At 39.0% G+C, this 20,495-nt stretch overlaps 1 protein-coding gene across 1 annotated transcript in view; it reads left to right on the top strand.

Moving 5' to 3' along the window:
* Nucleotides 1-2,220: 2,220 nt before the first annotated feature.
* The window catches only part of XRCC5 (X-ray repair cross complementing 5), a 57,321-nt gene continuing 39,046 nt past the window's right edge, over nucleotides 2,221-20,495 (top strand). The window contains exons 1-8 of the mRNA XM_015831175.1: nucleotides 2,221-2,279; nucleotides 9,052-9,165; nucleotides 10,197-10,380; nucleotides 11,971-12,019; nucleotides 12,992-13,114; nucleotides 16,005-16,193; nucleotides 18,256-18,370; nucleotides 18,881-19,019. Coding sequence (XP_015686661.1) covers nucleotides 2,265-2,279; nucleotides 9,052-9,165; nucleotides 10,197-10,380; nucleotides 11,971-12,019; nucleotides 12,992-13,114; nucleotides 16,005-16,193; nucleotides 18,256-18,370; nucleotides 18,881-19,019 — 928 coding nt within the window. The 5' untranslated portion in view covers nucleotides 2,221-2,264. The remainder of the gene's footprint in view (nucleotides 2,280-9,051; nucleotides 9,166-10,196; nucleotides 10,381-11,970; nucleotides 12,020-12,991; nucleotides 13,115-16,004; nucleotides 16,194-18,255; nucleotides 18,371-18,880; nucleotides 19,020-20,495) is intronic.

The raw sequence follows: 20,495 nt of genomic DNA, 5'->3' as shown, positions 1-20,495 counted from the left end.
GGTAGGACTAAAAAGTTCAATAAATCAATTCCAACTTTGCAAGATCTTTTTTTTCCCCGCGAGAAATTGAAATTGACTGATTGATTGAACCTTTTTTTTGTACATGGTGGTGGAGGCCTAAAGCGAAAAGGTTTTATAAAACCCAGCTGAACGCCTAGGACTGGGGCGACGGCGTGCGTGCCTACAGAGAGGGCTCTGAGTGTCACCTCTGGCACCCGTGCCATAGGTTCGCCATCACTGTTATAGGTAGTCCTCAAGTTAACAACCACAACTTGGACCAGAATTTCTGTTGCTAAGCAAGGTGTTTGTTAAGTGAGTTGCTGCTAATTTTACAAACCTTTTTTGCCATGGTTAGGGAAATCAGTGGAGTTGTTAAGTGAATCAGGCAATCATTAAGTGAATCCAGCTTCCCTTATTGACTTTGTTTGTGGGAAGCCAGCTGAGATCATAAACTACTGTATCATAAATACATGCTGGTTGCCCAGTGCCTGAATTTTGATCACATGACCCTGGGGATGTTGCAATGGTTGTAAATGGAACGACAGGCTGTATGTCACTAATTTCAGTGCAGTTGTAATGTTGAATGGTTGCTAAGCAAATGGTTGTAAGTTAAGAATTTCCTTTACAGTGGCCCTGTGGCATTGCAGAACAGCAAGGAATTGTACCTAGCCAACCTTCACTATGCCAGAAAAAATAAAAAGCAAGTCCATTAAGAAAGCCAAGGGTGTAGCCTAGATCAGTGGTGGCGAACCTATGGCACGGGTGACAGAGGCGGCACTCGGAGGTCTCTCTCTGGGCACACATGCCATTGCCCCAGCCTTGTCTCCCCCCGCAACCCCCTCCTCTCCAGCAGCCCCCCTGAAGGAGAATCGCCCCCGAGCATGGCCTACATGGAGCAGCGCAGCCAAGGACATGGCAGCCAGGCAGCATAGACAAGACTGTGCCCTCACACCCCATCATGCAGTTGATGCTGCAGGGCGCGGGCAGAAGGTGTGGCCGCCATAGCGCTGCTGGGCTGCCTGGGCGATCTGCGGCGGGCCCTGGAGGCGGTGAGTGGTCCTGTGGGCAGGTGGGGTGGGGGATGGGGGGCAGAGCGGGGGCAAGGCAGGGGGGTGGTGGAACGGGGGCGGGGCCAGTTTTGGGGCACTCCGTCTCTAAAAGGTTCGCCATCACTGGCCTAGATTAACCACATCCAAAAAAATTAAGCAAATCCATTAAGAAATCCAAGGCTATAGCCTAGATTAAGAAATTGAAAAAAAACCCACCAAGAATGGCTCAATGGCTACAAAACATGGATATGATGACCTATAGGAGCTCTATCTTTGGTTCTTTAGTTGGACTGTCTCCAAATGGTCACTGCAGGAGGCACCTTTTGAACGCTACCGTCAGAGAAGACTTAGTTAATTCTTAGGTTAAAGTCTCCTAGGGTCTAGGGTTGTATGTTAAATTAAGAAGACGCACATATGTACCCTCCCATCCAAAAGTCAGAAGGAAATTATTAAGCATTTCTGGACTGTCAAAAAAACAACCCCTTCCTGGATGTGTTCATGAATCATGAAACTTCCCAAGATATGAGCTCAATCTGAAAAAAAAAATCAGTAATATTTACAAGAAACTAGCAATGCCAAAATAAGGGCATGTGAACAGTGATGTTAATCATAAAAACTGCTAAGACAAAGTGCATGAGATGACAGACTTTGTCATTTGCTCCCTTGTTCTTACTGGCACCACAAATGCCCATGGAGATTTTGCCTTTCATCCAAATAAAATTAATCGGACATTAATATCTATATTGCATGTAAATTCACCAGTTTCAATGGTTTGTGCGATGACCACCACATATTTAATGGGTGTCGGTTATCAAGGCTTTCCAATCTTGTGCTAAACAAGCACAAGAGACAAGTCTTACAAGGAACAGCACTGATAACTACATGTCTGAAACGCCAGCACAATATTATGCAAAGAAGGACCGTTGGAGCTAAAATGTCTTGAAAGATTTCATGAAACAAACACTGACTGCGGGTTAATACATAGATCCTTACTATTAATAGGGTTTCTGATAAAGAAGCTATCCATTCCTGGCAGTTATTAAATTTATAAAGTTATTAAACTATAGTCGCTCCAGTTTCTTTTAATCCTGGCGCAGCCATCAAGCGTCGCTGTCGGCTTTATTCTCAGTCTGGAGGAAGGCGGGACAAATTTCACTGCCGTAAAGCACGGAAGAGTCGCCGGGATTGTGGCGGGAGACCGTGAGCTTTTACAGGATGTCGCGGGCAAAGGTAACGTGAGAAACCGGGCTTAGAACTGGAAGAGTGCGGTCAGGGTGTTTATAAATGCCTGCCTTTTCCCGCCAGAGACGGCAGCAACCGGGTATCACGAAGGGAACTTCTTGGCATGCAGAAGCCTAGATCAACTAATCACCCTCCTTGTCTGTTGGGGCTGCTTGATGCGGATTGATTACCTCTTAACTATCACAGTGTTGACTTCTGTACTCACGACGCTCACGATTGAACTTTTCTCTCCTATATCCTTCCCCCCCTCCCCCCCGCCGTAGAGCGTTTTGTTTTTGTGAATGAGAGCTTTCGAAACGTGGAGAAGAACTAGAAGTAAACGGGTGTAAATGGATCCCGCTACTAGGGAAGTTGATGTAACCGGTTGCAGAAAGTCAAGGGAGCCAGAGCTATCGATTAAGCGGGAGGTGGATTTCCCAGGAAATGGGATAGTTCATGCTGCACTTCCTGCTGTTAAATGACAGATGGTCCCTTGCCCGTTGCTGGGAGTCGGGCTGAATCATCATCATCATCACATCTGTACATAAAATAATTTTAATAATAATAAAAATTTGTGCATTGACAAAATTTCTATCTGTCAGTTACAAAACGCCCCACTGTCTGGATCTATTCTACAACTATACATTATGACATCTTAGGTCCTTGAGAAGAACTTGTGGGGAATGAAGGCCAACACTAGCCAAAGAACTGGCAGCTGTAATTTCACATTGTTATGTCTATAGTAATAATAATAATAATAATAATAATAATAATAATAATAATAATAATAATAATAATAATAATAATAATAATAGATGTGAGGGCCAGTTTGGTATAGTGGTTATGGCTAGAAACTGGGAGATTGAATTTTAGTCCCACCTTAGCACAAAGCAGCTGGGTGACCTTGGGCTGCTTCCCTCTCTTTCAGGAAGCAGGCAGTGGTGAACCACTTCTGAATGCTTATCAAGAAAACTGCAGGGTCTGGTCCAGACAGCCATCAGGAGTCAACTCTAAATCAAAAATATCTTCACGCCCCCCCCCCCCAAAAGCATCTGCAAATTGCCATATTCTAGTTAGTTCTAGTCTTCTCTTAAGCACTGAAACCAGCTAGTGACTATGGGCCAGTCATTCTCTTAGCCCCAGAGAGGAAAGCTGAGAATCACTGAGAACCAGAGTGGTGTGGTGCTTAAGCACCAGGCTAGAAACCAGAAGACTGAATTTTATTACCATCTCAGGCACAACATCAGCTGGGTAATCATGTGTCAGTCACTGGCTCTCAGCCCTAGGAAGCAGACAAGGGCAAGCCACTTCTGAAAACCTTGTCAAGAAAACTGGAGGGATCCTGGGAGTCAGTGCTGATTTGAAGGTGCATGTGTACCTTCACAAACACACATATAGGTGGCATGGGGTAGGTGACCAGCTCCTGGGAAAAGTAAGAAAGCCTGGAATTGAAAGGATGGGACTGAAATGAATAGGTTGGAACTGGGTGAGTCATCTAACCTGGGTTCAGAAGGATGGCCTTTGGGACAAACTAGCCTAATGCAGAGCTTGAAAGCATCTGTTTTTGTGCCTGTTTGATCCCTCTGATAAAGATTTTCCCCACTTAAAATGATATGTTAAAATCACCCTTAATGTTTAGGGTTAAAACCATAAAGGAACAATCCTTCATTTTTATCCAGAATCAGACCACATGGGAGCAAGAACTACCAATATTTAGCTAATTCCAATTACTGTGTCAGTGAGGAGGCAGGCTGAGTGGAGTGGATATTTTTTTAAAAGAAGGTTGGGATGTCCCATATAATTAGCTATGGTACACTTCGTTCTTTCTTCTGGCAAATGTCACCCTAGCATGGCAGTTTCAGTACCCAAACCTGATTAGGTTCAACCATGAAATTAATTTTAGGATGTAGAGTCAACTCAAGGGGTTTTGTAATATTCCAACATATTAGTCCATCCATTTTGGAGTAACTTTCTGGCTAAAACAAAGCTTTGAACAGCAGCTTCATTATTTATTTGTAGGAAACTGCTTTTAAATCCTGTCACTGATGAGACTAGTGTTACTGTACGGGGATTTTAATTTGTTTAATTTGTGTTCTAACTCCTTTACTGTGAAAGTCACACACTATTTGGGCCAAAACAACATCTGGGATAAACTAAGAGTAGGATTAGCTCTCCATGAGCTGTATAGAAAAGGAGATGAAATTTGAACTAGGGTGTTTAATGCTAGTGCTCTCTTTTATTTTATTGGTTCATTATTGGTCCGCCAAATACAGGTAGTCCTCAACTTACGACCACAATTGAATCCAAAATTTATGTTAAGTGAGAAATTTGTTAAATGAGTTTTGCCCCATTTTATGACTTTTTTTGCCACATTTGTAAAGTGAATCACTGCAATTGTTAAATCAGTAACATGGTTTGGTTTCCCCATTGATTTTGGTTGTCAGAAGGTCGCAAAAGGGGATCACATGACTCTGGGACACTGCAATTGTCATAAATGTGAGTCAGTTGTCAAGTATCCAAATGTTGATCACGTGACCGTGGGATGCTCATAATGGTCATAAGTATGAAAAACGGTCAGTCCCTTTTTTCAGTACCATTGTAACTTCAAACGGTCACTAAATGAACTGTTATAAATCGAGGGCTACCTGTAACTTATGGTTTAAGATAGTCAACAGGATTTAAAAATAATGCAGGTATAATGTAGTAGTACATTTAAATTTGAGCAAAAAGCATTCAGAAGAATTTATGAATTTTAAATAGTGATTTCTTTAACAAATAAAGATAGTATCTTTTTAAAAGAGAACATTATTCACATATATGAAAGAGAAGAAAGGTGGAATGGTTTGCAAATGCAGCATTATCTGACTCTCCCAGGCCTTTTATCTTCATATACAATATACAGTATATTTCATTTTTGTTCTGCTTCTGTTTCTAGTAAAGAATTCCTTGTGGGCCAAACATTACAAAATTTGCATTGAGATAGGATAAGGTCATCCTAAGTGGGGGGGGGGGGGGAAATACCCTGCAGGCAAAGATTAAGNGCTCACGATTGAACTTTTCTCTCCTATATCCTTCCCCCCCTCCCCCCCGCCGTAGAGCGTTTTGTTTTTGTGAATGAGAGCTTTCGAAACGTGGAGAAGAACTAGAAGTAAACGGGTGTAAATGGATCCCGCTACTAGGGAAGTTGATGTAACCGGTTGCAGAAAGTCAAGGGAGCCAGAGCTATCGATTAAGCGGGAGATGGATTTCCCAGGAAATGGGATAGTTCATGCTGCACTTCCTGCTGTTAAATGACAGATGGTCCCTTGCCCGTTGCTGGGAGTCGGGCTGAATCATCATCATCATCACATCTATACATAAAATAATTTTAATAATAATAAAAATTTGTGCACTGACAAAATTTCTATCTGTCAGTTACAAAACGCCCCACTGTCTGGATCTATTCTACAACTATACATTATGACATCTTAGGTCCTTGAGAAGAGCTTGTGGGGAATGAAGGCCAACACTAGCCAAAGAACTGGCAGCTGTAATTTCACATTGTTATGTCAATAATAATAATAATAATAATAATAATAATAATAATAATAATAATAATAATAATAATAGTAGTAGTAGTAGTAGTAGTAGTAGTAGTAGTAGTAGTAGTAATAGTAATAGATGTGAGGGCCAGTTTGGTATAGTGGTTATGGCTAGAAACTGGGAGATTGAATTTTAGTCCCACCTTAGCACAAAGCAGCTGGGTGACCTTGGGCTGCTTCCCTCTCTTTCAGGAAGCAGGCAGCGGTGAACCACTTCTGAATGCTTATCAAGAAAACTGCAGGGTCTGGTCCAGACAGCCATCAGGAGTCAACTCTAAATCAAAAACATCTTTACGCCCCCCCCAAAAAGCATCTGCAAATTGCCATATTCCAGTTAGTTCTGGTCTTCTCTTAAGCACTGAAACCAGCTAGTGACTATGGGCCAGTCATTCTCTTAGCCCCAGAGAGGAAAGCTGAGAATCACTGAGAACCAGAGTGGTGTGGTACTTAAGCACCAGGCTAGAAACCAGAAGACTGAATTTTATTACCATCTCAGGCACAACATCAGCTGGGTAATCATGTGTCAGTCACTGGCTCTCAGCCCTAGGAAGCAGACAAGGGCAAGCCACTTCTGAAAACCTTGTCAAGAAAACTGGAGGGATCCTGGGAGTCAGTGCTGATTTGAAGGTGCATGTGTACCTTCACAAACACACATATAGGTGGCATGGGGTAGGTGACCAGCTCCTGGGAAAAGTAAGAAAGCCTGGAATTGAAAGGATGGGACTGAAATGAATAGGTTGGAACTGGGTGAGTCATCTAACCTGGGTTCAGAAGGATGGCCTTTGGGACAAAGTAGCCTAATGCAGAGCTTGAAAGCATCTGTTTTTGTGCCTGTTTGATCCCTCTGATAAAGATTTTCCCCACTTAAAATGATATGTTAAAATCACCCTTAATGTTTAGGGTTAAAGCCATAAAGGAGCAATCCTTATTTTTTATCCAGAATCAGACCACATGGGAGCAAGAACTACCAATATTTAGGTAATTCCAATTACTGTGTCAGTGAGGAGGCAGGCTGAGTGGAGTGGATATTTTTTTAAAAGAAGGTTGGGATGTCCCATATAATTAGCTATGGTACACTTTGTTCTTTCTTCTGGCAAATGTCACCCTAGCATGGCAGTTTCAGTACCCAAACCTGATTAGGTTCAAGCATGAAATTAATTTTAGGATGTAGAGTCAACTCAAGGGGTTTTGTAATATTCCAACATATTAGTCCATCCATTTTGGAGTAACTTTCTGGCTAAAACAAAGCTTTGAACAGCAGCTTCATTATTTATTTGTAGGAAACTGCTTTTAAATCTTGTCACTGATGAGGCTAGTGTTACTGTACAGGGATTTTAATTTGTTTAATTTGTGTTCTAACTCCTTTACTGTGAAAGTCACACACTATTTGGGCCAAAACAACATCTGGGATAAACTAAGAGTAGGATTAGCTCTCCATGAGCTGTATAGAAAAGGAGATGAAATTTGAACTAGGGTGTTTAATGCTAGTGCTCTCTTTTATTTTATTGGTTCATTATTGGTCCGCCAAATACAGGTAGTCCTCAACTTACGACCACAATTGAATCCAAAATTTATGTTAAGTGAGAAATTTGTTAAGTGAGTTTTGCCCCATTTTATGACTTTTTTGCCACATTTGTAAAGTGAATCACTGCAATTGTTAAATCAGTAACATGGTTTGGTTTCCTCATTGATTTTGGTTGTCAGAAGGTCACAAAAGGGGATCACATGATTCTGGGACACTGCAACTGTCATAAATGTGAGTCAGTTGTCAAGTATCCGAATGCTGATCACGTGACCGTGGGATGCTCATAATGGTCATAAGTATGAAAAATGGTCAGTCCCTTTTTTCAGTACCATTGTAACTTCAAACGGTCACTAAATGAACTGTTATAAGTCGAGGGCTACCTGTAACTTATGGTTTAAGATAGTCAACAGGATTTAAAAATAATGCAGGTACAGTATAATGTATTATAAGTAGTAAATTTAAATTTGAGCAAAAAGCATTCAGAAGAATTTATGAATTTTAAATAGTGATGTCTTTAACAAGTAAAGATAGTATCTTTTTAAAAGAGAACATTATTCACATATATGAAAGAGAAGAAAGGTGGAATGGTTTGCAAATGCAGCATTATCTGACTCTCCCAGGCCTTTTATCTTCATATATACAGTATATTTCATTTTTGTTCTGCTTCTGTTTCTAGTAAAGAATTCCTTGTGGGCCAAACATTACAAAATTTGCATTGATAGGATAAGGTCATCCTAAGTGGGGGGGGGGGAGAAATACCCTGCAGGCAAAGATTAAGAGAATATTTTTTTTATTTCTTCCTCATAATTAAATATTCCATGTTTACTTTTGCTGTTTCACATTAAACAGCACTTCACTTTATTCTGATGACAATAAAATTTATTCTGCAAAGATAATTGAATAGATTTTTATCCTCCTTTAAAAATCTTTTAGTTTATTTTTCTATGCTGTTTTTCTGCTAAACATTTTGAAACTACTGTATAGTTTGATAGAACAATTAGATAAATGTTTTCTCAGAAGTACATCTCACAGGTGCAGTGTTTACTTTCAGGAGGTTGCATATAGGGCTGTAACTTTCTTTGCAATGGGATTGTATTGTAGGATAACCAGTGGCTCTGTGTGTGTGTGTGTGTGTGTGTGTGTGTAGAGTTAAAAGAAGGATCAGCCAAGAATCCCTACATGCTCACAAGTAGACTAAGTCCAATCCCCTTTGAATTCTAACTCCAAGCAGATGCTAACCATTACTTGAGAAGTGCATAGGCCTTTTTTTTTTAGCAATAAATCAGTTTAATTGGACCTTTACTATGGACCTGGTCTTTTTGTACCTGGCATGTATATATCTAAAATATTGTTACTCAAGAAAACTCCACTGAGTACTGTAAATAAGGTACAGCAAATACAAACACCCCTTGTTTAGCAATTGCCTCATACAGCAATTGTTTGCAGTTATAATGGTGATGGAAAAATAACTTTGTGACCAATTCCTGCATTATGGCCTTTGCAAGTTTGTAAGGTAGAGGAAAGCTGAAGTAAGATCATAAACAGTCATGATTGCTTCACGTAACAACTGAGTTACGTGGTCGCCAAACGGGACTAAGTGTAGGTGCTTGCATTATGTCATCTACTTGTCATTAATCTTATTCCATCTGTGTTTGTGCTTCTTTTTCCCTCAAAGACGGCTGTGGTGCTCTGCATGGATGTTAATTTTTCAATGAGCAATTCTGCTCCTGGAGAAGAGTCTCCTTTTGAACAAGCCAAGAAAGTGACGACAATGTTTGTGCAGCGACAGGTAAACGAAGGACACTAGTAATGATATAAGTTGTTATAAGCAAGAAATCACTACAGATGGTTGCAAACTGCAGGTCTGTTTTAGGTTTTGCTGTCTTCTTTCTGTAATAGATGGATACTGATGTAACTTTGCTATGTGTTCCCACTTCTGGAGGCCATCAGTCAGCTGTTCTAGAGAGTCAAAGAACTCTATTGCCATGGATGCCATGATGTTAGGAAAACCTCAGTATCAAATCTTAGAGGGTGGAAGACAAATTGGAGAAAAGGCTGTCTTCAGCAGAAGCTCTACATTTCTTGCAGCGTCTAGCTAAAAATATGTTTATTAGGGAGATGTGGCACAGTACAATTCGATGTATGTTACGGTCTAGTACTTGAAAGCCCTGGGTCATATCTAGTTTCCAGCCTCTTCTGGGTTAATGAAGTGAAGTGCTGGTGGAAATTGACTTTTTAGCCACTTGAGAGGAGGGTGCATGTGTTTCATGAACATTTCTTCTATTGTAGCATTTGTATCTCATTCCCCAGAGTTACCTAAAGCAGAAATATACAGTAAATGAAGCTAAAACTAAAGAAGATACCTTCTTTCACATCCTAAAGCATTATTTATTTTATTATTCTTTTGATGCAGAAGGAAGAAGGCAACGTGTTGTTTTTTTTAAAACACTTCTTACCCCAAGGAGACCAGACTTTTTAAAATATGGTATTATTTAGATCAGGCATGTCAAACTGTCGGCCCGTGGGCCGGATGTGTCACAGCGAAACTTCGCCCACCCCATTGCCGACAATGGGGAAAAAGTCCCGATACGTCGCACGACGTTACGTGACGTCGCGAGTTTGACATGCCTGATTTAGATTAAAAAAGTTTTTCAACATATTGACTCTCCATCCTCCCAATATACTGGCAGTTGAGTACGAAAGCTTATATATAATATGATGCAGATTAAATGGGAAAATGAAGCTGTAGCAATGAAGGATTTTATAGTAAAATCCACACTGCTACCTTGTATTTGCATGTCATTTTTCAACTATCTGTAGGTATTTGCTGAGAATAAAGATGAAGTTTCTTTGGTTTTATTTGGCACCGAGAGGACTTCCAATAGTCTTGCAAGTGGGGACCAATACCAGCATATCACCGTGCACAGACACCTGATGCTGCCGGATTTTGATTTGTTAGAGGACATACAAAACTTGACTCCACTGGGCTCTGAACAAGGCGACAGTATCTTTTTTGAACACTGAAGATTGTTGTCCAGCAGACATTTGTACAGAGAATTTCTATTATTTAAACAAAAAAAGTCTGAAAACTTTAGAATTAAACAGACATTGATATTGTTTTGTAGGATCCAATCTGGGTTGGTCACCAGGACCAGAGATTTAGTCTTTCAAGCTTTCAGACTTGTGCTGGAGCCCATCCTCAGGGAACTTCTATCTACCAGAATGTGTGCTTTGGGCTATTCTATGTGTAGTGCTTATGTGGTACCTGGTTGTGCGTGTCTTTTATTTGTTGATTGGCGTGTTGATGGTGGACTATTAAGTCATTGGCTGTTGTTTTCTTGTGCCACCAAGTTCTCGGCTCTTAAGTACTTGATAAGCTGGTGGTAAATCAACACTCCTCTTGACTGACAAGGGGCCCATTTCCCAGGCTTCAATCATTTCTCTGGCTATCATGGTACCTGCTTGGCCAACTATCTTAGTAGCTGTGAAGTTGAATGTATGTCCTTGCTTGTTGCAGTGTGAGGCTACCAATGAGTTTGGGTCTTCTCATTTGACTGCTCATTGTGTTCTTGCAGTCTGGTGGTTAGCTTCCTCCCCGTCTGTCCTACATGCAGGGTATCTGGTAGATTACATCAGAAGTATCTCCGACTTCGAAGCGATCTTTGCAATCCATGATTTGTCCTCGTATGGTAGCTGCTGGGTGATGTATTGAAACACATCAGATCTCCGAAACAAAACAGCCAACAACTTAATAGCCAGTCATCAACACTCCAATCAACAAATAAAAACTATAAACAACCAAGCAACACATAAATACTACACATAGAATAGCCCAAAGCACACATTCTAGTAGTGAGAAGTTCCCTGAGGATGGGCTCCAGTACAAGAGTCTGAAAACTCAGAAGGCAAAATCTCCGGTCTGGGTGACCGACCCAGATTGGATCCTGCAACATTATCCTGGGACACGTATATTCGCCTTCATTCGTGATATTGTTTTACTGCATTGTTAGTAGAATTTTAATGTATAACATTTTCAGTCTACAATTCCATACATCTTCTTAGACACTCATGGAGCCTCCTCTTTTTGTGAGGTTTGACTCATAAAACTTGGTTTTCTTTAGTGCATGCTCATCTGATTTTTTTCCTTTGATAGAGAAATTAAATCTAGAGGAAGAGGTTCAATACAGGCATCATAGCTCCTTTGCTCATGAGGAAACTCTGAAATTCCTGTACTATGTTAAGATACCGAATTACATTTGAATTGCATTTCCCCCTGTATAATATGGAAAGAAAAATAATAACAGCTACATACAGGAAGAAGATTTAAATATTCTTTCTATCCCAGACATCCCATCCATACGGCCTATGTTACTGTCAGTTAACACATGTTAATAATTCTGCTTACTTGAAAGATACTAGTTCGGCTTTCCCCAGTGTCAGTGCTAGCTGCAGGATGTCAGGAGCTGTAGTCCACCAAAGCTGGGGATTGTAAAGCTGAGAAAAGTTGCCCTCAATAAATGCTGCATAACAAATCCTGGCCAGCATATTTTGAAATGTCTCATTTTTAAAATCATCTTTTCTTAACCTACTGAAGTTCTTGATGCGCTGATCGTGTGCATGGATTTGCTTCAGAAAGAAACAATGTAAGTATATGGCTGTATTTAAGAATTCTGAAAACTGCTGCGACAGCATTCTTCCATAGTTAGAATATCAAATGAGATGAAGTGGAGATGGATACAGCATTTTATATGTGCTAAGAAATTATACGTGTTATTGCACAATGCTAATTCATCATCACAAGAAGTGAAGTGCTCACAAAGAAAGCAAAATTTCTCAGGCATTTTACTAGACAACTTAAACATAGGTATTAAATTGCCTAATAAAATGCCTGAGAAATTTTGCTTTCTTTGTGAGCATCTCTCTCTTTGTGGTGATGGATTAGCATTGTTCAATAACACGTATAATTTCTTAGCAAATTAACCTAATACATATGTATATTTGGAAGTTGCCCCTCAGGTTAAAAATAGGTCTACTTGGTCAATGGAGGCAACGAGAGACTCCTCACAATAAGTAATTCCTCATAATCATTGTTCACAGATCTGTGTCCATACCAAGAAAAATCCTGGAAATGGCTTAAAAAATAATAAGCTTTTTTCATTTTTTCAAAACATGAGAAGTACTTAACTTACAAAGCAGCCTATCAGATTAGTGTATTGCCCAAGGGATTAGCAGCAATGTGCTTACATTTGGATGGGAATTCTGGGAAGTGAACTCCAAATCTTTTTGGAAGTTGTCAGGATAAGGAGTACTCATTAACCTTAGTTCAGCTATCCTGATTTACAATAGCTAGAAGTTAGTAGTTCATATTACAGACTGTAAGAACATGTACTTCTCCTGTTGTTTTCACTAGTTATTTAATAATTTGACGATTTTCTAGTCTAACCTTCCAGACGATTAACAACAGTCAGAGAATATGCTGTTAATTAAACATGTGTTATACTGACTTTTTAATTTTTTGAAGCACATGGACTGATCATTAAAAGTATAAGACTGCTTTTTGTTAGCAAGTACAGTATTCCATGAGGATAATCATGTAATTGAAACATTTTTTTTAGAGGAAAAAAATATGACAAATGGCACATTGAGGTTTTTACTGATCTTGGGAGCCCCTTCAGTGAAGATCAACTGGATATTATCATAGCTAACTTGAAGAAAACTGGCATCTCCCTTCAGTTTTTGTGAGTAAAGAAAGAACTGTGACAAATCATAACCAGAAATGAATGTATCCTTACTGTTAACTTAAGCATTCTTAATGTTTTTATTGCAGGTAGTCCTCAATTTACAACAGTTCCCTTAGTAACCGTTTGAAGTTACAATGGCACTGAAAAAAGTGACTTACGACCGTTTTTCACTCTTATGACTATTGCAGCATCCTCATGGTCACGTGATCAGAGTTCGGATGCTTGGCAACTGGTGCATATTTGTGATGGTTGCCGTGTCCCAGGGTCATGTGATCACTTTTTGTGACTTTCTAACAAAGTCAATGGTGGAGCCAAATTCACTTAACAACAGTGTTACTAACTTAACAACTGTAGTGATTCGCTTAATAAGTGTGGCAAGAAAGGTCGTAAAATGGGACAAAACTCACTGAATAAATGTCTCGCTTAGCAACAGAAATTTTGGGGTCAATTGTGGTTGTAAATTGAGGATTACCTATATATATATATTTTCCAACTCACTGCTAAAAAGAGATTACACACAGGAATTGGAACTATATCTGGGGGTGTATCCATTACCTGACCACTCTGAAAATTCAACAGAAGGATCAAAATTTGGTAGTGGTGGGGAAGGTGCTGAAAGAAAGACGGAGTTTGAAAATGGGCTGGATTCAGCCAGGGGTTCGGGGAAAAAATCTCCCCAATGCTTCTTTAGGAGATGGACTGACAGGCTGTGGCTCAGAATGCTGCTGATTGTTCTATTCTAAGTCCTCACATTCTTCCTTGTCAGGTGACCAATTGTAGAACACACGCAGTCTACTCGGTCTTTACAGGTGCACCCATACACACAGATACCAACAGAAGGGAAGAGTAGAAACATATACACGTGCAAAGTTAGTTACACAGAAGGAAATACAGATACTTCTTATGGCCACTACTGGTAAAAGGATCAGAAAGCATTCAAGAAAACATGCTCTGTATGCTTTTTCTCTCATGTGAAATAGCTAATGCAGCTTGCCATAACCAGTCCCATTTACAATAGACAAACAAATCTTGAATCCAGGAAAGCTGATCTTGGCAAATTATATATGTAAATTGAATGAATTTCCATACATTGATTATTCTGCAAACCCATTCTGTGTTTAGTAGATTTACAAAGAGGGAAAGAGTTATGGAGAACATAAACTGTGGCTGGATTTATTCATGCGATTTGCTTGCTTATGGCTTAGCATATAATATGAGTTGTTGTAGTTTATTTGGAAAGCCATAGCAAAATGAATCATGTGCCTAGAATAACAGGTCAATCAACTGTCTTTTTCCTGGACACTTGAAATACATGGTTAGTTTTCAGAACAAACAGGTCAAAATTATCTTTTTCAAATGATTATTATTAAAACAAAGTTTAAAAAATATAGCTGACATTCAGAAAAATAACTGTCTCACCTAGTACTACATTTTTGTACTGTTTTCCCTGCTTGTACAGAGCACAGGCAGCTCTGGCTATTAATATAGGCCCAGAAGTGGGCAGTTATGGAAAATTGTTTCTGTCCCTAGATCTTTAAGTATTAAAGAGAAAAACGGTTGTGACTCATATACACATACACAGGTATGCAAAGAGGCTGTTTTAGTTCAAATGACTCTGGGAATTATGTTCACTTAATAATAATGTTTAAATTTTATTAATCCTTCAAAAGCCACCAGGTAGCTGAAAATAATAGGCAGTTGTATTAAATATACAGAATTACACAGTCTGCTCAGAAAAGACACACTGTGGCATTCAGTTCTCAATAAACGTGAATAGAATTGTAACCTAAAAAAGAAAATGGAACTCATTCTGGTCTATGTTTTATTTTCTATAAGTCAATGTGATATAATGGGACAAATTACCATTTTTGACAAATCAGGAATGCCCAGTCTTCTTGGATATATATTTAATTTAAGAGTTTGGGAAACTTAAACTTCATCTTTCATTCAGCAGCTGTGTTCTTACTAGAAAATCAGAAATGAACTCTGTATAAGTTGCTCTTTCTTTTTGCCTCTTAACGGTTACCTTGGAGATGGGGAAAGTGATCGTCTTTGGGACACAGCTTTTTGGGAGAGGGAAGGTTAAATTCTTTACCTCACATCTTATTCTTCCTGACGCTTCTGTTACATGAATGTGTTTCTAGATAATCACGAGTCCACTCCAGGGATAAATGGCTGCTTATTGGGGAGTCCAATATTATTGCATCCTTTTCCATTATCTCATTTTTATACATACATACATACATACATATTTAATTAAAGAATTTTTAAAAGAATAAAAACAATACACCTTTCAAGAGAAAAGTAAGGAAAGAAAAGAAGTAACTTAAAAGTGCAAAGAAAAAATAGAGAAGAGAAAGAAAAGGAAAGGAAAGAAAAAGTGATAAAGAAGCACCTTCCAGTTTTCTTAAAAGCAGTTACAAATACATTACCTTCTCTCTCTCTAAGGCCTTTTTCATTATCCTGAACTGATCATGATGGGACATTTTCTGTTTCACCAGTTGCCATTAAGAATATTTACCATAACCTATAGATTTGCAGCTGGTATCAATGTACGAATGTCAACAAAATAGATTTTCTGATACTGTAGTAAATTCTCCATAGAGGAAAATAGGTGCACTTTTAGTTCTTTAAAAGTTGCAAACTTTTACCAAGAAATTGTACAGTCATGCTCCCCGTGACTAATACTGCGGCAATGCCTATCAGCAACAATTGTTTGCAATGACTTGACAATGTCATTTTATTCTTTAGGGTATATCAAAAGATGCATTCAAAGCGTCAGTTTGTAATTTTCCTTCTAGTTTCTTTTTTTTTTAATAGAAAAGTTATTTTACTTGTTTCCTGAGGAATCAGGGATGTAAATTGAAATTGCTTTCAATTTCTTTAGTTTGCCATTTCCAATGAATGACGAAGACAGAGGTGAGAATGCATCTCCCAGTACGCATGATAGCAGAAACAGAAATTCTTTTCCAGGAAAGGGTCTAAGTGAACAGCAAAAGGAAGGGCTCCAGATGGTGAAAAAACTTATGTTTTCATTAGACCAAGAAGAAGGTCTGGAGGACATTTATACTTTCAGGTAAAATAAAAATCCTCTAGTTCTTGTGAAAAGAACTCTGCTATTTTGGGGTATGTTTTACTTACTCAAGACTTCAGTAGCATCAATGAAAGTTTTTATCGCCTTCTCCTAAGCTATGTAGCTTTTTGTGTAGAAAAGAATTCCTATAGTTTCCTTCTGCCTTACCTGCTATGCTTCACCCTCCTCTCTTGCACCTTATCACTTATCTGCTTTAACCCAGGTTGAGTTTCCAGATTTATGGATGCTATAACTGGTGAGCACTCATGCAAAAGCCGGCTCTTGTTATAAAGTTATTAGAGTAATATTGTAGCAGTAGCTGGGCAGCCATGTCTGAGCTTGTATGCAAAATGTATTATGGCCCAATTAGTATTTGATTGGGGGAGTGCTAGGAAATATCAGCAGAACGGTTGGGAAATCAAAGCCGAAGAACATGACAAAAATAGCAAAAAGGGACAAGGGCGAACTACCTGCTTGCTCTCGCCAAGAAAAGCACATAAAGGTCTCTACCAAACATCAGGAGACAAATTCAACGCAAAAGAGATTTTACCTTTTGGGATAATTCTGCATGACAGCCTTCAGCTGCTTTTCTCCTATGCTAATCCTGGCTGAAAATGAAACCTTAAAAATTCTGTTCAGCGTTTATCATTTTGGCAGTGATGACGGCCAGGTGTTTTGTCTGGAAAATAGTTACTGTGGTCCTTGACTGGTAGATTCCCCTGCGTCTTTATTCTGCCAGTCTCTGCTAGGAAAGGGTATGGTTTCCATTTGCATGAGTGAATACACAGCTGTCACGGAACCATAGATTCGGAAGGGACTGTAAAGGTCATTAGTCCACTCCCTTGTTCCATGCAGAAGTTGCTTGGTCTTGATGGATGCTTCATTACAACAGTAGATGGGGAAGAAACACTACCATTTCACTGTTCTTGCTATCCCTTGAGCTAAAATGAAAATTGTCTTTCACGATCTGTTGGTAGGGAGAATCTGCTCCCCAACATCTGTCATTGGATAGAAGGGAAAGCTAGCAATACTCTTATTAATTTCACCCCAATTCCTAACTACCCCTTCCCCTACATACTGCCTGGAGAATTCTGGGAGTTGAATCCTCAAGTTGCCAAGGTTGAGAAACAGTGCTCTAAGTTGACACAAGTGAGCATTGCGGCTCCTGAGAATGCCATGAACTACACTAAATGGTGTTACGGTAGAGAATATGGCACTGCCTTGCTGCATTTACATAGGATATTTCTCTATAGGACATCAAGCAGAGATAAGCCCTGCCTCGTTACATTTATGTGAAATTGGTAAAGTAAAAGAAAAAAAGTCCACCATTTCGTAAGCCCAAAGGTAAGGAAAAGAGGCCATTTCAAAGGTTTCTTCGGAAGAGGGAGCAGACACAGCAGCCCATGGCAAAGTGGCTCTGGAGAACAACTAGTAGCATTGGTGAAGAGTGAAACTTCCCACCAGAGTGTATATTTATCAGATGGAGTATAACAACCTGAAGTGCAGCAGGAGGACTGTTAGGCATGGGAATCCAGAAAACATGGCTTTAGATTTGAAGCCAGAAAAGATGAGTAACTTTACAAGCAGGAAGTGTGGCAGACCCCCTTTGTGTTCATGAGGCAGATGCTACTTAAACATTTGTGTTAATCAAGACACAAACTGCAAGAATGTAGAGGGAGCCTTACGTGATGTCACAAGTTTAGTACTGTATGTGCATTCATACACACCACTTGATAAATGGAAACTGAATGTGTGAATAATCTCTGTGGAAGAGGCACTGCATTTGCTGCCGTATGAGGATTTTGTCTGATTTCTATCCATGAAAAATATGTTGATTCTGATCCAGAGATTAGTAAGCCAATGGAGAAGTGATTGCTTGATCCTTCTGAATGTGATAATCTGAAAGAATAATATTTAGACTATAATTTAGGAGTGGTTTTGGGACTACAGTTGCTAATAAGTCTCCAACAAATAGTTTGGTGAAAACAGGCAAACACAATTGCTCATTGTGGAATTGTTCTTGTTTTTTAACTGAGTTTCATTTCCTCCATGTTTGTTTATTAAGAGAGAGTCTGGAGCGGCTTTCAATGTTTAAGAAGGTTGAACGGAGACCTATGCCATGGCCCTGCCAGCTTACAATTGGTTCTAGCTTGTCTATCAGGATTGTGGCCTACAAAGCAGTAAGTGACTAGAACTCATTTTAATCCAGCATTAGCATAGCTGGACACAGTCCAACAGAGATGCCAAGTAAAATGGGACTAATATCCATATCGAGGACTAATTAGTTTCACATTCAGACATTGCCAGAATAACTGATCTGAGCTAACTGCATGTTCAAGTACTAAATGGAATAGCTGAGACAGCTAGAATGCAGGCATTTTTCATAAATCAGACAAAAACCCATAGTCTGGTTTCTAAATGTCATATTAATTTGGAGAAATCAGATGCCATGGAGTTGAAGAAACTATTAAGAATTAACAGTTTTCCTTAATTCATTTGGGAAACTTGACAGTTTTATAGACCTGCTCTAATCTCTTGTAATCAATGAAGGTTATACTATTAGATAAGGTCATTCCATCATTCTTTTACCTGTAATTCTAGGCAGTAAAGTCTTAATAGTTGAGGCTTGTTTTTTATTCCTAAATTAAAATTAAATGCTATCTTTTTCTTTCTCTCAATGTGGTTCCAAGTTCACAGAGGAAAAAGTGAAAAAATCCTGGATAGTTGTTGATGCCAAGACTCATAAAAAAGAGGATATACAGAAAGAAACAGTTTATTGTTTGAATGATGATGACGAAACAGAAGTTCAGAAAGAGGATGTTATTCAAGGTATGACTTCAGTGTTTTCCAGGGAAGGCTGTAAGTCTTTTTATAATCCATTCTTTTGCTCAGTTCAGACAGAATGAGAATGCTTTATTGTGGACTGTCTGACATTTTGTCAGATTTCTCTTCTAGGCCTGGCAACAAATCCTAGCTTTCTGAAGTTAGCTAAGAGCGGATTCTTCATACTGACATGGACAGATAGTATTTATACATACAGGTAGTCCTCGCTTACTGACTTCTTTGTTTAATGACCATTCAACCTTACAGTGATGTAAAAAAACCCCCAGCTTTACAACCAGTCCTCATATTATGACCATTGCAATGTCCCACAGTCATGTGATCGCCATTTGGAGTGCTTCGCAGCTGGTGCACGTTTAAAACTATTGCAGCATTCTGTGGTCATGTGATTTGTGCTCTTCACAATTGGCTTCCAGTAAGCGGAGTTAATGGAGAACACAAAAGTAAAATCATAAATTGTGGTCACATGATGTCTTGCTTAACAACGTTAGTGGCTTGCTGAATGACCGAATGGGAAATAACACCATAAGTCTGTAGCAGTCAGATGATTTTCCACTTAGTTGTTGGCTCAGTTGTGGTCAGTAAGCAAAGACTACCTGCATGCTGAAAATATGCCCACTACAATTCAAAGCAATTAAAGTGTGTGTCTATGTGTGTATGTCTCTCATCCACAGAAAATAAACCATAAGAGGTAGCAGTGCAATTAAAGTATGTTCCTGTAACAATTCTATCTGGCCTGAGAATCTTAATTTCTAGTCACTCAAGTTTCAGCCCATAAAATCTTCTCCTCTTCTTTAATTTTTGAAATCACTGCAGCTTTTCCATTTTGGAACAACTAGGTTATTCTAACATGTTTGAGTTTTGTGATCTAAGGTACTACTTAGATACGGAACTAAGTTTTATTAACCAGCCACAGTGAGAATAGTGACTGTCAAATTCAGATTTAATGGGAATTAAATTAAATTAATGAGTTTGAAAGCAGGAATTTTCAGTCTGTTTGCGGGCAAGAAGGAAGAGGAGGAAGATGAACACAATAGCTCACAGGGGCTCATTTTAAATTGACAGATGATGATATACGGTAATATCTAATAACGAATGATTTATCATCAGATTTCAAAGGAATTTATTGATTAATTTTCTCATAGAGGGCTTTTTATTTTAAGCATTAACAGGTTTCAGCAGTTAGTTTGGTCAAATGTACTGAAAACAGAGTTTGAGTGTTGGTACTCTTTTACTTTTCTGACCTGCTCCTCTTGTTCTCAGGTTGCCTTGAGTAAAATCTAATAATTCACCTATGCAACAGGAAACATTTTCCTCCTCCCCTCTTTTGTATTTACTAAATCACTGGAGATTGGGACTAGATGACCTCCAAGGTCCCTTCCAACTTTACTACTACTACTACTACTACTACTACTACTACTACTACTATTATTATTATTATTATTATTATTATTATTATTATTA

The sequence above is a fragment of the Protobothrops mucrosquamatus genome, unplaced genomic scaffold (assembly GCF_001527695.2).
Source record: "Protobothrops mucrosquamatus isolate PMUCROS unplaced genomic scaffold, P.Mucros_1.0 scaffold_254, whole genome shotgun sequence".
In the NCBI taxonomy this organism is placed as follows: Eukaryota; Metazoa; Chordata; class Lepidosauria; order Squamata; family Viperidae; genus Protobothrops; species Protobothrops mucrosquamatus.
Note: the sequence above shows the minus strand (reverse complement) of the source record. Positions and strands in the feature narration are given on the sequence as shown.